The sequence below is a fragment of the Osmerus eperlanus genome, chromosome 19, assembly GCF_963692335.1.
Source record: "Osmerus eperlanus chromosome 19, fOsmEpe2.1, whole genome shotgun sequence".
Classification (NCBI taxonomy): Eukaryota; Metazoa; Chordata; class Actinopteri; order Osmeriformes; family Osmeridae; genus Osmerus; species Osmerus eperlanus.
This window is the reverse complement of record NC_085036.1, coordinates 814,759-833,305: the sequence shown is the minus strand read 5'-3', so window position 1 is coordinate 833,305 and position 18,547 is coordinate 814,759. Positions and strand designations below refer to the sequence as shown.

At 40.2% G+C, this 18,547-nt stretch overlaps 1 protein-coding gene across 3 annotated transcripts in view; it reads right to left on the bottom strand.

Annotated features, from left to right (window-relative positions):
• LOC134039572 (NADPH--cytochrome P450 reductase-like) overlaps positions 1–13,676 on the bottom strand; it is a 29,123-nt gene extending 15,447 nt beyond the window's left edge. The window contains exons 1-2 of one of the 3 annotated variants that reach the window (XM_062485523.1): positions 13,568–13,676; positions 8,988–9,242 (exon numbers count right to left, since the gene is read on the bottom strand). In XM_062485523.1, the coding sequence (XP_062341507.1) occupies positions 8,988–9,175 (188 nt within the window). In that variant the 5' untranslated portion in view covers positions 9,176–9,242; positions 13,568–13,676. Of the gene's footprint in view, positions 1–8,987; positions 9,243–13,567 lie in introns of those variants that run through there. The other 2 variants (XM_062485525.1, XM_062485526.1) reach the window with 2 other exon arrangements.
• Positions 13,677–18,547: the final 4,871 nt, after the last annotated feature.

Genomic DNA, 18,547 nt, shown 5'->3' with positions numbered 1-18,547 from the left:
AACCATTGACAGGGGTCAGTGCCATCCCCTTCATACAGCCGTAAAAGACACAACTACCGTATTTCTTCGATTAAACGCCACCTTCAAATAAACGCCGCCCTTGCATAAACGCCGCACCAAAAATGAACATTGTGTAATAAACACAGCCCTCGATTAAACGCTGCACCAAAAAAAATCCGAAAACGGTTATTTAATTGGTTAACTTAAAACACAATATTTATTACACAAGTAAAGTGTACTATAATTCCCTCGAAGCACTGGCAGACACAAGTGGCTTTCTTGCTACAGGTTTATTTGAAGCTTCTTCTCCAAATCCACTGTGAAAACTAAACCCACAGTAGCCTATAACGAGAAAATGAAGACCACATTAGCTTAATATGAACATACAATGACATGCGCAGCATCTAGCCATGTGTGTCTGTATTTCACCAAAGTAAAATACAGACACAAAACAACATACCTCGTTGGCGGCATGCTGTACACCAGGGAATAGAGGTTTCCTTAGATCGCTAACATCAGCTATAACAAACTTTAACTTTTATCGGAGCATTAAATTGTCCATGCTTCGCTTGCTGTTAGCTTGTCGACTCTCTCACTCACGAGCGTTCCAAGGCCTTCAAAATGAAGGCACTGTACTCTTACCAAATAAAGTCACTTAATAATAGCCTACTGAATGCAATTACAGTTAGGTCCATAAATATTTGGACATTGACACAATTTTCATCATTTTGGCTCTGTATACCACCACAATGGATTTTAAATGAAACAATCAAGATGTGCTTTAAGTGCAGACTTTCAGCTTTAATTTGAGGGTATTTACATCCAAATCAGGTGAACGGTGTAGGAATTACAACACATTTTATATGTGGCCCCCCCCTTTTTAAGGGACCAAAAATAATTGGACAAACTAACATAATCATAAATCTAATTGTCACTTTTAATACTTGGCTGCAAATCCTTTGCAGTCAATGACAGCCTGAAGTCTGGAACCCATAGACATCACCAGACGCTGGGTTTCGTCCCTGGTGATGCTCTGCCAGGCCTCTACTGCAACTGTCTTCAGTTCCTGCTTGTTCTTGGGGCATTTTCCCTTCAGTTTTGTCTTTAGCAAGTGAAATGCATGCTCAATTGGATTTAGGTCAGGTGATTGACTTGGCCATTGCAGAACATTCCACTTCTTTGCCTTAAAAAACTCTTTGGTTGCTTTCGCAGTATGCTTCGGGTCATTGTCCATCTGCACTGTGAAGCGCCGTCCTATGAGTTCTGAAGCATTTGGCTGAATCTGAGCAGATAATATTTCCCGAAACAAGTCCGGCATGACGAGGTGGTGAGCAGACGTGCGAAAGGGGGCTCCGGCTAAACTTTTCATATCATTAACCTGAACGACCTTTAAACTTATTTTCCTCTATCTTTGTTGGCCTAAATCTGAACATTTACACATACTTTTTACACGGGAGTGTCAAGAGATAGGCCTAATGAACAAACCGAAACAGCAAGGTACTCGAGCTAACGTTTCTGCTAAGTTAGCTAACATGGCAGCCAGAGATGCTGAATGGGCTAGCAAACATGAAGAAGACAGCCCGGTTACCAAAAGCGACCTCGAAGCTCTACTCAATGATCAACGTGAAAGCTTTAAGACCGATGTGGCAGTTCTGATCCGCGAGTCAACAGAATCCCTCAAATCATGGGTGGATTCTCTGAGACAGCAGGTGTCATCGTTTAATAGCCGTCTCACTCATACAGAAGTTTTGGCTGGGGAAAACTTTGGAAAACTCACCGAGATGGAGACCACAGTTAAAACGCTTCAATCCCAATGCGGTAAACTTCTGGATAAAGTCGACGATCTTGAAAATTGATCCAGGCGTTCGAATTTGAGAATAATCAACATACCCGAGGGGAGTGAGAAAGGCCTGGTCCTAACGAAGTTTGTGTCTGACTTGCTGATGACGGTGACCGGCTCCGAGGTCTTCAATAGCCCACCTGAGATAGAGAGAGCTCATCGCTCCCTCCGCAGACCGGGATACAATAATACAGAGAAGCAATACAGAGAAGCCTAGAGCCTTTATCGTCAAATTCCTTCGTTTTCAAGAGAAAGAGAAAGATGGGCCAGGAAACATCAGATGACGTATCGTGATTCTGAACTGAGAGTTTACCCTGATATCAGTGCTGAACTGACCAAACAACGAGCGTCATTTAACCCGATAAAAAACTCCCTGTATCTGAAAGGAATAAAGTTTCGCCTGCTACACCCAGCCCGTCTTCACGTCTCTTTCCAAGATCAAGACTACTACTTTGATTCGCCACAAAAAGCCCAGGACTTTTATGACCAGCACATCAACACCCCTGTCTAGTATGCTGCAAAGGAGAAGAGACCGGCCTCATCCCGAGTTGTCTGTTACAGCCACCAAGCTAACATTTTCTGTTGATTTTGACTGATTAGACACTATTGTAAGTACTCTTTCGAAGATGACTCTCTAAATCTTATTTTGTTATAGGCCTATCGTTTTTTCTTTTCTTTTCTTACTTCTTTAAAAATACAATAAGCTTTACACAGTAACCGTTAACAATATGAAGGGGTACATTAACCTAGCTTATAGGCCTATATTATACCTCTCACTGATCTTAGTTTCTGAATCACAGGATTCATTGTTTTAAATAGGAGCCCCCTAGCTCATGTACTAGGGATCGTGTTGCATGCCACCTAGAAGTAACTCGTTTTGTAATATCCTGCTGCTAGTTCTAGTTCTGAGAACATGCTTAGGAACGTTAGATTTTGCATTAGTATTGTATACTCTCCGTTCTGAGAGTTTAATGTGGCTTTTTTTTCTGGGAAGGGAATGGGTGGGTGGGTGGATGTGTACGATTTGGAGGGGGGTGGTGGGTGGGTATGGCCTCGCTACAATTGTTGGTATATATGTCCCCTATTTTGTATGTTTGTTTTTCGTTTTTTTTCTCTCTCTCTCCCCTTCCGTTTCCTCCCCTTCCCCTGCTCTCATCTTCTCATACCAAGGCAGTGTCACTATTTTACACTCCTCTTACTATTACATATGGCCAACATAATAAAAGGTGAAGGAGCAAACCTGAGGTTTGTATCCTGGAATGTTAAAGGGCTTAATAGCCCAGTCAAGAGGGGCAGAATTTGATCTCATCTAAAACATTTGAAAACAGATGTGGCTTTCCTGCAGGAGACACATCTGATCTCTAAAGATCAACACAGATTGAGGGCATCGTGGACTGGCCAATGTTTTCAATCCAACTTTAGCAGCAAAGTGCGGGGTGTAGCTATTTTATTCCATAAAAAAATTCAGTTTACCCCATCTAATACATTCGCTGATAATCAAGGCCGATTCATTATAGTTACAGGCTGTCTTAACAATGAAGCAGTCACTCTTGTAAACTTGTATGCGCCCAACTGGGATGATGAGGCATTTGTTACAAAGCTGATATCATCTCTTCCAGATTTGAGCTATCATAAACTAATTTTGGGGGGTGACCTTAACTGTGCAATGGATCCTTTACTGGACAGATCCCCCTCCAGACAACACCCACCATCTAAAATGGCCAAAGCCTTCTCATCTTTCATGAACCAAATAGGAAGTGTGGACCCTTGGCGTTTCCACTACCCTGATAAGAAACAATTTTCATTTTACTCTCAGGTTCATAAAAGTTTCTCACGAATAGATTACTTTTTCATTAGTAACGGTCTCCTTCCAACTGTCAGTCACACAGAATACTCAACCATAGTCATATCGGATCATGCGCCATTGCTTCTTGACCTCTCCTTCAGATTCTTACAAAAAACACGCCCCCCCTGGAGGTTGGATTGCACACTGCTTAATGATAATGCATTTAATTGCATGATTTCTGCAGCAATTGATAATTTCCTTATTAACAACAACTCAGATTCCATATCTCCATCTTTGCTTTGGGAAACATTAAAAGTGGTTATTCGGGGAGAGATTATATCGTACTCTGCAAGTTTAAATAAAATAAGACAAAAACAAGAGCAGCTAATGGAAAGTATTAGTCATCTGGATAACAAACTATCAGTGTCACCATCCCCAGAGCTGGTAAAAGAGAGACAAAATTTGCAAATGGATTATAATCTATTTACAACACATGAGAAAATTACTATTGCGCTCACAAGGTTTTTTGTATGAACATGGTGAGAAGGCAGGACGACTGTTAGCTCACCAGCTCAAGAGTCGAACAGCATCTCAACAAATTAAACAAATAAGAACTTCCTCAGGAGAACTTACAATAGTCCCATCTGTCATTAATGATACCTTTAAAAATTACTACTCTAATCTATACACTTCTGAAGCCTCTAACACTGACACATACAGGACGGAATTTCTTGATAATTTGGAATTTCCATCCATCACTCCTGACAAAGCTAATATTATGGATCAACCTCTGAAAATTAGTGAAATTACTGATGCAATTAAACTGATGCAAAGCAACAAAGCGGCTGGCCCAGATGGTTACCCTATAAATCTTTTAAAAAAACACATTGATAAACTAAGCCCTCTTCTTCTTAACATGTTTAATGACTCCTTGAATCAGGGAACCTTACCTCAAACCCTCACAGAGGCCTCCATAACTTTATTGTTGAAACCAAACAAAGACAGTAATGAGTGCGGTTCCTACAGGCCGATCTCACTCTTGAATAACGACTATAAAAAAATTCTGGCTAAAATACTTGCACTGAGATTGGAATCTGTTTTACAGGACATTATATCGTCTGACCAGACAGGATTTATGAAAAATCGCCATTCCTTCTCAAACATTCGCAGACTTCTTAATATCCTTCTGTCCCCGGCTCCTGTTGAAACTTCAGAGGTAGTGGTCTCACTAGATGCTGAGAAAGCATTTGACAGGGTGGAGTGGGGGTATCTGTTTGATGTCCTTAACAGATTCGGTATGGGTTCTAAATACATTTCATGGATAAAGTTACTATATACTTCACCCAAAGCTTCAGTGAATACAAATGGAATGAGTTCTCAATACTTTACTCTCTCCAGGTCTACACGTCAGGGTTGTCCCCTGAGTCCCCTATTATTTGCTGTGGCGATCGAACCATTATCTATAGCACTTAAATCAACCAACTATAATCAGGGGATTTCTAGAGGTGACACCAGGCATATACTTTCACTTTATGCAGATGATTTATTGTTGTTTGTGTCTGATCCACTGACCACTATCCCTCGCATAATTGAACTATTAGACAGATTTGGTATCTTTTCAGGCTATAAACTGAACTACTCAAAAAGTGAATGCTTTTTAGTTAATAACCCAGCTCCACAAATTATCGACGGAGATCTTCCCTTTAAGATGTCTGGAGACAGCTTTAAATACTTAGGGGTGAATATCTGTCGACATTTGTCAACTATTTACCAAAACAATTTTCTACCTTTAATGGAACAGATCAAACTAGATTTGGAAAGGTGGAAGGCTCTGCATTTAACAATTGCAGGTAGGATAAATTGCATAAAAATGAATGTACTTCCACGATTTCTATATCTTTTTCAGTGTCTGCCAGTCTTTTTGCCAAAATCATACTTTAGCTCTTTTGACAAACTGATCTCCTCCTTTATATGGAAAAATGGGATCCCCAGGATCAAGCGTGGGTTTTTACAAAGAGACAGGTCAGTTGGTGGACTAGGGCTCCCAAACTTAAGAAATTACTATTGGGCAGCCAACATACAAAAAATGATTCTATGGGTTCAGACGCTAAATTGACGCTAAATTGGTGTGAGATTGAGGCTAGTTCATGTCCTTCCACTTCACTTTTGGCTTTGCTCACATCTAAACTACCCATTCAGTCAACTCAATACACAGGCAACCCTATTGTTATCACTACGTTAAGGATCTGGTCTCAATTTAGACTTAACTTAAACTTTTGGCCTCAAGGGGGTATCTAACCATACTCTCATTTGCAACAACCATCTTTTTCTTCCCCCCAGTGTTGATGCAGCCTTTTTGTTTTGGCAAAGGTCGGGCCTTACAAATTTAAGAGGCCTTTACACTGATAATTCCTTTGATAGCTTTGCCAAACTCAGTGAAATAGTACATTAAAATATAGCTGCAAGCAGCAATGAGGTGGCCAAGCAGTCGAATGACCCATAAAACATGTTAAACATCCTCATAAGAGGTTTACGAGTACACACAAGTTTGGTGTGAATCCATCAAAGATTTGCTGAGATACGACCCAACTTCCTGTTTGCTGGCTTAACGGCACATTTTGTTATTGATGTGAAATTGAAATTCGTTATTTCCAGATCCGTAACTTTGCCAAGCTGAATAATTCAGTTTTTCCAACCACCCCACCTGATTCAGCAGTCGACTCAATTTTGGACATTCCTACCAGTCAAAAAGGCCTAATTTCCAGAATATATTCTTCAATTTCCCAACTCACAGTTACCCCACTAGATCAGAAAAGAAAAGACTGGGAAGAGGAGCTGGGTTGCCCTACAACTGACAATGACTTGAAGGAGGCACTCAGCAGAGTGAATGAGTACATCTTGTGCAAGGCTGAGTTTAATACAGTTTAAGGTGATCCATCGCACTTATTATTATATTATACTAACTCTAAACTTTCCAAAATATATCCTAATGTCACAGACACTTGTAACAGATGTAATTTATCCCCAGCAAACATGACACATATGTTTTGGTCTTGTCCTCGCCTTTGTGATTACTGGACAGATATTTTTAGTCATTTGTCCAAATTTCTAAGTGTTACATTGTCACCAAGTATAGAAGTCGGTATCTTTGGGGTAATACCAAATCATGAGAACTTCACGAAGTGGGCAAAAGACACTATTGCTTTCGCGTCCTTACTAGCGAGGAGGAGAATACTTCTAGGATGGAAGTCACCACTTGCCCCCTCGGCGTCCAAATGGCTAGAAGATCTTATGATGTTTCTCAAATTAGAAAAAATTAAGTACAATTTAAGAGGATCTCCGGAGAAATTTGAATTAAATTGGAACCCAACACTGGAATACATAAGAGTTAAAAACCCTTGAAGATAAATGAGCACTATCATCATATTCAGGATACTTTGGTTACAATCTGACCTTGTTGCCTTATTCCCTTTCTGATTTGTTTTACTGAACCCCCCCCCTTTGTTTGTCTTTCCCCAATGGCTTTTGTCATATCTAATGTATGTTGCATTGTACATTATATTGTATTATTATTTATTTATTTATTTTTATTTTGTGTTTTTTCCATTCTCTGTACAGCGTAGACAGTGTAGTATGGCTGACTGGGGAGGGAGGGAGGGGGGGGGGGTTGAAAGGGTGTGCTTTTGAAGGAAAATAGAAAATAAGCCTTGATGTAATTTGTCCTTTTTTTGTAACCTGTGAAACCAATAAAAATATTTGTCAAAAAAAAAATATTGCCCGAAACACTTCAGAATTCATCCTACTGCTTTTGTCAGCAGTCACATCATCGATAAATACAAGGGAACCAGTTCCATTGGCAGCCATAAATGCCCACGCCATAACACTACCTCCACCATGCTTCACTGATGAGGTGGTATGCTTTGGATCATGAGCAGTTCCTTCCCTTCTCCATACTCTTCTCTTCCCATCATTCTGGTACAAGTTGATCTTGGTCTCATCTGTCCATAGGATGTTGTTCCAGAACTGTACAGGCTCTTTCAGATGTTTTTTGGCAAACTCTAATCTGGTCTTCCTGTTTTTGAGACTCACCAATGGTTTACATCTTGTGGTGAACCCTCTGTATTTACTCTGGTGAAGTCTTCTCTTAATTGTTGACTTTGACACAGATACGCCTACCTCCTGGAGAGTGTTCTTGATCTGGCCAACTGTTGTGAAGGGGTTTTTCTTCACCAGGGAAAGAATTCTTCTGTCATCCACCACAGTTGTTTTCCGTGGTCTTCCGGGTCTTTTGGTGTTGCTGAGCTCACCAGTGCGTTCTTTCTTTTTAAGAATGTACCAAACAGTTGATTTGGCCACACCTAATGTTTTTGCTATCTCTCTGATAGGTTTGTTTTGATTTTTCAGCCTAACGATGGCTTGCTTCACTGATGGTGACAGCTCTTTGGACTTCATATTGAGAGTTGACAGCAACAGATTCCAAACACAAATACCATACTTGAAATGAACTCTAGACCTTTTATCTGCTCCTTGTCAATGAAATAACGAACTCCCATGAGGGAATAACATACACCTGGCCATGGAACCGCTGAGCAGCCAATTGTCCAATTACTTTTGGTCCCTTAAAAAGGGGGGGGCCACATATCAAATGTGTTGTAATTCCTACACCGTTCACCTGATTTGGATGTAAATACCCTGAAATTAAAGCTGGAAGTCTGCACTTAAAGCACATCTTGATTGTTTCATTTCAAATCCATTGTGGTGGTATACAGAGCCAAAATTATGAAAATTGTGTCAATGTCCAAATATTTATGGACCTAACTGTATATAGTTCCAAATTATGACATTGGTTGAAAACTAATTATACATTATTATAATGTAATTGCAACAGGTACAATATAGCGAGGTAGCTGACTTCACTCGCAAATTCGCCTTTCATCAGCCCCAAGTTCGCGTGCTACAGATCTGTCGCTGCTGGTGAATGCTTTCTGCACAGCTTTCTGTTTGAAAGCTAAAGTGTAAGAACGTTTCGGCATGCTGCTTCAGATTTCTACACAATGTAGACACACGCACGGCTTCAATTTTACACCAGGCTTTGTTTGACCTCTTTGTCTATTCTTTGTTTGTCTATGACCGCACTGCAGCTACAATTCACTAAATCTCTCTTACTAATTAAACACCGCCCTCGAATAAACGCCACACCAAAAATGATCATTGCGTAATAGACGCCGCGGGGTTTGATCGAAGAAATACGGTATTGATAAACGTGTAAAATCAGATTCACTGGAAAGTATAAAAAATATCCTAATTATTTTTGGATAGAGATCCTCTTGAAAAATTGAAAATAAAAGGAAGGCCACTTACACAGTGGGGAGTCTTTTGAATTCAGGGTCTGCTTCCTCTGGCTTCTTACGGTTCATGAAGTAGTAGATGAGCATGCCGATGATGAGGGAGAAGAGAAGGATGTCCAGCTTGCTGAAGAGAGGATCTTCTGCCTGGGCTGGGTCCGGGCTGCTACGGCCCTCTGCCGTGCCCTCCTCAGTGTCCGCCATGGGACCACAACCTTGCTGAGGGGCTGTGAAACACTGGCTGGAGCCAGGGGGACCGGGGAGACTAGGCCTGTAAAGATCAACAAATAAGATGGTTTCAGATAAACAAATTTAACCATGCGTTCCATGATATTGTGTTCCCAGCTGATGAGGCCTACCGTAAGAACCTCAACTTACTCCATGGCTTGTGTAGTAGTCACAAATAGGCCCAATCTCAATATCCACACAGACTCAACGTTCAGACGCAACACCGATGACGTTCAAAAACAACAGAACGTTTTACGTTTACGTTTATGTTTCTGGCAGACAATGTTCCCAACCAGCTGCATTCAGGGTCCAGCTGAGATAGGCGTGCACAGTCTTGTTCTCAACTACATTGAAGTTCCCTGTTATATGCAGTTTGGCTACATACAACCAATACTGTTAAACGTTTCTTTCCAACATAAAGGAAGTTATGACGGACAGGACTGTCTGTAAAGATTCATGGCAGCGTCTTAAGTAAGCGGCACAGAGTTTTCACTTAACTACTAATTGGTGGCCAAGCCGCGAAGCCACTTAAGTGTTTCTACCTTTTCTTATTGGTGGCCAAGCCGCGAAGCGGCGAAGCCACTTAAGTGTTTCTACCTTTTCTTATTATTATTGGTGGCCAAGCCGCGAAGCGGCGAAGCCACTTAAGTGTTTCTACCTTTTCTTATTATTATTACACTTCTTCTCCCATTGGAGTCTATGGCAGCCCCTAGAACCATATGGTAAAAAGTTGTGAAATTTGGCACACTCATTAAGCACAGTCCCCTCTTTATTTTCACCAAGTTTCATGTCTCCCATTCGAGCACTCTAGCGCCACCAACGGGTCAAAGTTGGACTTGTGTTTACACACGTAACTTTTGAACCGTATGACCAATTTTCAAAAATGAGGTACCGTTGGATTCCCTGGATCAAGACGAGTTCAACACACCCTATGACGTCACTTTCCGGTTATATAGATTTTCCGCCATTTTGAATTTTAAGGAAAAACGTTTTTTTCGCTTCTCCTCCAATTTTTGTCACACATCATCACAGCAACCCTCACTAAAAATTTTGAAAGTATTTTTGATTTTCAAAACCGTTTGTCCGGTACAGCCAATCAAAATCGGCAGCAAAGACACCGAACAGGAAGTTGGGTCAGATCTCAGCCAATCCTTGAGAAATCAACACCAAACTTGGTAGGATGACTCGGAACCCTCTCCTGAGGATGTCCAATCAATTTGGTGTCATGTGATCACTGGGCGTGGCCGCAGGAACCAAAAATGTGTTTTGGCCAATAACTTGATTTGTTTGCCTTTATTAAGTAATTCCTTTGTCTCATGATATCTTGGGACATCCCGTGTGTGACACATGATAACTCTCGATAACAGCCGAATTGATGCGGCCGCCATTTTGAATTACTGAAAAAACTTTTTTTCTTTACTCCTCCTACAAATGTTTTCTTATCTTCACCAAATTTGGCAGAGATCATCTTCAGACCAAGCCTCACAAAAGCCATCGTATGTTTTTTGGATTTTCAAAACCGTTTGCCCGGTACGGCCAATCAAAATGTGCCGTTAAGCCAGCAAACAGGAAGTTGGGTCGTATCTCAGCAAATCTTTGATGGATTCACACCAAACTTGTGTGTACTCGTAAACCTCTTATGAGGATGTTTAACATGTTTTATGGGTCATTCGACTGCTTGGCCACCTCATTGCTGCTTGCAGCTATATTTTAATGTACTATTTTAAATACATTACGTTGATTCTAGAAAATGATTTTGAAATGCATTATTTTGCCATCATCAAATAAGCTACAGTAACCTATATATAATAAAAAATATTCAAAAGCAAAAAAAGTTTCTAATGCAAAAATAATGTACAAAAAATAAAATTTTGCATGCCACTACAAAATATTTGATTGCTAAATCTTTTTTTAGCTTTGAAGCCTCGATTTTGCAGAAAATTTATTTTTCATTGCAAAGAAAAAAGTTTTACTAAACATAAAGACACTAAATGTACCTTCATAATAATGCCGCAAATTGCTGTCCCATTCCTATTCATAGCATTTTGAGCCTTGCAGCCTCTTACACGCAATCACTTACCATGTGAAGTCAAGTGAGTCTGTGATGGTTTAGGGCGGAGATTGAGATTGGGCTATAGATTTATAACAGACTGCAATACTGAACTTGAACACAAGAGGGCATTGGATGGATTCATTTCAATTGTAAATGCTGTTCTGTTTTAGACGGCCAAAACAATAAGGATCATAACACAATTATGAGGATCTCAAAGGGTTGTCATATTGAGCTTCTCAATAGCCAAATTGGCCATTTGGCTTTTTTATGTAAGAAATGTAAATCTGTTAGAGAATACCAATCAATATCACCCTCAAGCTAGTGTGATGGTATATCGTCTGACAGCTGTGACAGAAATATCACTGTCACTAACATTACAAAAAGCTATGTACAAAAATGTCTGGGAGTGGTCCAAACAGCAGAAGCTAATCAAACATATTGGTTGCAAAAATATAAATGCATATCTGTGTTTTTTCATAACAGTAGACCAATTATTATTTTGCGCTATATAAAAAAAATATATATAGATATATATATATAATGGAGGGGAAACACTGCTATCCTATGTATCCGATCAGGGTCTCTGCTATTGCTAGCTTGAGCATGTTTGTATGTACTAAAGAAGATAAGGAACTCATGGTCGATAAACTATGAGTGCATAGTGCCCGTGATTCAGCCGGTGATTAAGATGTCAGTGAAACACACAAATACAGATTACCGTACTTGAACTATAGATAGTGCATAGTTCCCATGATAAAATTGGTGGCATACACACACAGATTCCTGGAATGATAGATACAAAACAGCAGACAAATGAAGGCCCTATGTTCTAAATGGCTTATGTTATGTTGATCAAAATGTACTATATTGGTTCTCTGTTAAATTGTCTTACCACCACAAACATCTAAACATTTAGTTCATTACAGAAGTCATTACATGTACAATGGTTGAGCCAGTTGTCATAATTGTAGGCCTAATTCACCATACAACGCTTGTACATTTGCAATGTGTAGGCAGTTTTGACATCAGTAAACACATTTATGTAGACCTAACAAAATTCACTGATCTATATTGAAAGTATATCCACTTTATATTGTCATTCTGTTCGCTAGCCAGCCAATTTGAAAGCAGCTGATTATGCCTATTGGCAACTGATTATGCTGTGAATAATCATTTCATTATTTGATGTCGAAATGCTTATCCAAACAATGTCGATCGTGGCACTGCACTCCGTTGGGGTATAAAGAAGACACCTGCAAGATAGGATCTTTGCCCGGTTCTTTCTCAGATTGTGGGAAACTAAACCCATTCTAATTGGTACACACACCCTCCTGAAATTAATAGATGTTCTGCCTGATAGCTGAGATGAGGTTATTTTGTGATGCAAAATCAGAACGTTCCTTGACTCTGACCACCAAAATACTGTTCGAACTAGGTAACTTATTTACTTCTGATCCTTGATCTCGCTGTACTTTCTGTATGCACTATTTGTACATTGCTTTGCATAAATGTGTCTGCTAAATTAATTAAATGTAAATGTAACTGTAAGGTGCATTTACTGCATAAAATGCGTTGGAATGCTGAAATGAATAAAAAATGGTTGAAATATTTTTTGAACCAGTTTCTGAAGCTCCTCTCCACTCTAGCATTTCAATGCTGTCACATACACACCCATGTATATCTCAGAAACGGTCTCAAAAAACTTGAAAAATGTTGAATAGATATCAAAAAGCTTTGTTTATCGTTTAAATGGTGGCTGTAGCTGAAAGATTGAGGAAGAAGAAGGATTTGAAAGTTTAAGAAGTTCAAGAGGATTGGGGAAAAAACTCGAAGGCAGCACAAGGGTTAAAAATATTATGAATATTGATTTATATTAATTTGAGGATAAGAGGTAGAAAGCTGAAAAGTCATAGCAGTCATAGCAGTTTTTTGATAGCCGAACGGTTTTAATAGCTGAAGATTTGAAGGAGCCACGGAAGAAATAAAAGAATAAGAATAAAAATATGAAGAAGTTGAATAAAGATTCGAAGAACAATAGTTGTAGCAGCATTCCAACAATAAATTTTCAAACAGGGATGGAACATTTGTGTAACCTGTTTTGCACAACTAAATGTGAGTAGTTTGACCTAACTACCAGTAGCTAGTCTGGACAAAAAATAGCTTGTAATGTAAATCAATTGACCATGTTGGGGGCTTGGTAGATAGACCACCAATGAAAGAAAAACTATTAGTTAGATATTTATACAATTACCTCAAATCATAATAACATGTTAAATACAAAATGATTGTCCCTGGTCAAGTATCTCAACTCTTACCTTTTGATCCTGTATCCTGTCTGGTGTAGTAAGATGGCTAGGCTAGTGCTAGCTAACTAGTTGTGCGACATCGAAAACTTACGTCATCCATGTGCGCTGCACAGCAGAGCGAAACGGTTGTAGAGATCTGGTGCCACCTGCTGGTACTATACAGACAAAAAGTATTTTCTTTGATACAGACCCCCACCCCTCCGCCCCTTGGCTTGAGGCAACGGCCCCGGTGGATGTAGGTGGTGTTGCATTTCCGGTTAGGCACCCGGCTCGTCCTGTTGTTTTTATTCTATTGAAGGGGTGATTGACTGGGTTTTGGGGGTATTTCACACTGTTCCTTAAGGTCTCCGAATAGGGTATGTAACATTGGTTGGGCTGAAAATGGCCTATGCCCCCTGAATAGATCCTCTGAAATGTTCCCGGTAAAAAACGCTAGGTTTTCTCCTTTTAATAAAAGGAGAAAACCTAGCGTTCATGAGCATACCATAAAAGTTTTATGGTATGCTCATGAATATATAGATGAGCTGCGCGCTGATTGGTTGGTTTACAACAAGTGAAGCTGTGGAGCAGACGCAACACGGCCAACACTCATTGAAACAAGGAAGGTGGGGAATAAAAACGTACACATGAATCTATTGTGAGCCAAACTATATCGTGATTGAACTCAGCTTCAGTTAGCTAGATAAAAAATAACCTGCCAAAGATCTGAACAAACATGAATCGTGAATTGTAGATTTATGTACGGGTTATTTATTCGAATGAAACACAGTCAGGAACATGAAATAACGCGTTAGCCCCATTGCCAATAAACTAAATCATCACACATTACCTATGCTCTTGCGTTAGCAAGCTAAACTAGTTTACATGCCTACTCTAGGCGTTTTCGCTATCTAGCTGTTCTTGCATTCCTTGCAAATCAGCGTTAACTAGAGAGGGTACAATTTCTGGGGAAATTGTAGGGTGTGCTTGCTTGCGTCGGTTGCACAGGGGTCCGTTTTTGAATTACATTTTTACAACTGATATTTCTGTATATGTTATATAAAAATGCATACTTATTATTTATAAATATTACATAGATTTAAAAGCATATTTTTTTTGCTGCTCATTTACAACTGAAAATACGAGTGAAGTGTAGAATGAAATAGATGTCTTCTCATTTCCCCTGCAAGAGGCAGCCTCATCGTTGAATCAAAACTAATAAATTTGGCAGACCGGTGTAAAAATTGACCTAATCTCTATGATTTAAACGTCATTTTAAGTTTTTCCCTTCTCATGATATTTTCAGGCATTTAGCCTACTCATTGCATTCATTCATTAATAAAGAACCCCCTTTGAAGATTATTCTACGACGTTACCCGGCAGTAGAAGATGGAATCGCGATTCAAACAGTACCATCTGCTAACTGAAAATATGCCCCAAAAACGTAAATAAGCTTGACATTTATTTAGTGGAAAATCGCTCATTTATAAAAAGCTCACTGGTAGCGATCATTGTCAGTAACAACGCAAAATGCGATATAGCCCTGTGTGGAGAAGCTGCCCCGGTAAATTCTACTACTACAGTACAGTACTAGACTACTGCTGTGTTTGTCTTGGTAGCGATTGTGTTGGTTGAATTGGATTTAACGTTCCGTTGTACGGTTTAGGCTGAAATTAATTATTTTCATGAACAGATTGACAAAGTTTAGGCTGTGGCAATGAAGTTCAGGTTAGTAGTTAGACTTTTGATTTAAGTAAGGGGAGTGCCGAACATGTTGTGTAGATGTTTTTGTAGTGTCTCGCGTAGGCTACAGCGTTGCAGTGAGCTACACTGGTTTGAAACCACAGGTAATGATAATTTCACCCACAAATCGTTTACTTGTAATGTAATGTCATAATAAATCCTACAACGAAAATGTATTTGTGAGGAATGTTTATTTTAAAGATTGAAAACAGATGCATCATAGACCACTGTAGTATGTGTTGCCCGGGCAACAGAGGCTAATGTCATGATGCTAATGCTTCAGTGAAATAGTAGACTACCGTTTCCAAAAGTAGATGTGGGCCCCTTCCTTAATAATATCAGCTAATATTGTACATTACATTTCATAATTGTGTTTCACATCACAAAGTAAAATGAGTAAATAGTTATCACCCTGGCCTCTTTGCTTGTGGCATTCCTGCAGCTGCCTTGCAGTAAAGCTATAGTTAGCCTAGCTATCCCCCATGTTAACAGACGTGAAACGAATGTTCTGCTACAGGTAGTCACGTGTGTTTTCGTGACGTTAGTGACGTAGTGATGTTAGTAACGTCAGTGACTGTGGCTAGCAAATTAGCCACCGTTAGCTTCACTTTTCACCACAAAAACGCAATTTCTACTTAACCCTTGTGTTATCTTCGGGTCATTCTGACCCATCAGTCATTGTGACCCACCGTCGTATTGCGACAGATTTACCGCATACAAAGACAAAGTGAAGCATTTTCTTTTAACCGTTGGGCTGTCTCAGACCCCCCACATTGCAAAGGTTAAAAGAAAATTATTTTAATTTGTTTTTGTATTGGGTAAAATTGGGTAAACACAACGATGGTTCGTTATGAAACTTTGGGTCATGTGACCCGAAGGCAGCACGAGGGTTAAACCATGCAACGGAACGTAAATAAAAATACAACCAACGCAATCGCTACCAAGACGAACCTTTTGACACCGCCGTTGTGTATGTAGTCCAAATATTGACTGATCCTTAGGGGGGCGAAAATAAACAATAATAAATAAATAAATATATATGTGAGAGAACAAAGGTTGTGCTCTCGCCGAAGGCTTGAGCACACCCAATATTAATAATATATATGTGAGAGAACAAAGGTTGTGCTCTCGCCGAAGGCTTGAGCACACCCAATAAAAAGCAGATGAGCTAGAGTCTAGCTAACATTGACTCGACGGGCATGGCAGATGTTTGTCTATAACGTAGCTCTAGCGTAGAAGATCCCTGTGCAAGCAAACAGGATTGACTTAGGTGGGTAACGTTAGCACTAGCTACAGCTACCAAACAAACTATTGATTTGATTCACATGACGTCACTGTAGCTTTGCGCCGCCATCTTACCTACCTACTTTTTCCTTTGTTTCGGTGAAGTTCATCTCGGTGAATTCTGCTCAGGTCGAGGAGGACAGCATTTAAGAGAGAACGCGATTCCCCTTTGATCTGTAGCATCAGAATTTTGATTTGGGTCACGAAAGTCTTGCAATTTGAGTGAGAATGCGTCGCCCGCATAGTAGTAGGCGGCAGCCATGCCTTGGTCCCCCGGTTTTGACGTTAGCCTCAGTCAGACTCACTGGCAGTGTTCACAATGTTGTATTTCACTCCATTCTACACCACAAACGTCAGTGAGGACTGCTTTTGGTAGATACGAGCCTACCGAAGATAGCCAGAATATTGGATTTCTTTAACCGAGCCTGTTTCATTCGTCATTTGCCTGAGAAAGCGACCTCCGTTAGCCAGGCTAGTTTTGCCAGTTTCACTAGGTCAGGCTATTGTGGTGGCTTGCTTTTTAGCCGAACAGGTGCAAAGGATGAACGCAGAGAGTCTGTCCAAGTTTTCAGATGCAACGACAAGATTTTATTGATCAAGTCAGGGAAAACACACAGTTAGGTCTCTCGGAGCACAAAGTGAAAGCCTACTTAACATCTGAATACAGACAGCATTTATAGCATATGGACAACCCCTTATCATAATGGCAGTTCACCCTGTCCTCCCAAAACCCAAATGGTCAGTCTACCCTGCTCTCGATGTATCTCGTTATCTCCTGTAAGCGTCAATATGTTATGTTCTCGTTGTAACTGCTGATTCATGCTTATCTTGAATCAGCTGACCCCCTCCCCTTACTGTCCCCGTTTCTCTGCTGAGAGACCAAATGTCAAGACAAAGCTTGCTTGACCTGTGGTTATCCACTTACGCCTAAACTTAAGGTGTCTTATCCAGTTTTCGGCCTACGACACTATTTAAAGGTCTCGGACAAATGACTTTTGTGCATAGAATGTAAGTGCCTCAAAAAGTTAATGTCAAGCCCTGCATCTGACATTAAAGAACATTGTCAAGATTAATGACAGCTAGCCGTGTGAGCTTAAGTGGCACTAAAACAGTTTCTTCCCTTCCGCTGTTGGCCTCTTCAAAGAGGGATTAAAGAATATATTGTGCTTAGTAAAGTTATGCATTGTGCTTATTAAAGTTCTGTCTTATGAACTGAGAAGTGTGCTCAGGCTTAAACATGGTGTCTCACACAGGGTGTGGGAAGCAGGCTGTTCTTTGTGTCTCTATCTCTTCATTTTCAGAAACAACCTTGAAACCGGGTGGAGACGGCACCCGAGCAGGTGGGACGCGTAGGCAAGAACAACTCTCTGATGCACGAGAGAACAAGCTCAACCCTCTTTTCATCTTTCTGTTTAAATTGCACTGTATAAATATATGCTGGGGAGGGACAGATAGCGAGTTGGACTTCGTCAACCAGCCCAAACTCTGTTCGGGTAGGGAAACGTAGACAACCCCAGAGCTCTGTACTTGTTGATTTCCAACTGCTGCATTAAAACTGATATTATCGGACCTCTGCGACTCCAGACCACTCTTTCTAGAACACAGATTTGTGTCATTGAATACTATCATTACATATTGGAATAGACACAAAATAATTCAATCCTTCAAATGGTGACCCCGACGCTGAAAAGAGGGAGTCCAGAGGGTTCCGGCCCGACCGACAGATCGGGAGAAAGACCCATACACCGGTACGAGGAGGCAGACGTAATCGTCAGAGGCGCCTCAACATAAAAAAAGGTAAGCAGACACCTGTTAATTCAAAGTACTGCTATTCGGAACTGAGAACCAAATTTAGACGATTACTATGTTTCATCGTACCTAATCAAACCAACAGTGGTGGGAAATCAACCGTTTTTGTGTTTTGTCTTTGTCAAGGGGAGGTTAGAGTCCTCTTCAAATGGGTGAGAGTCCCTATACATGTTT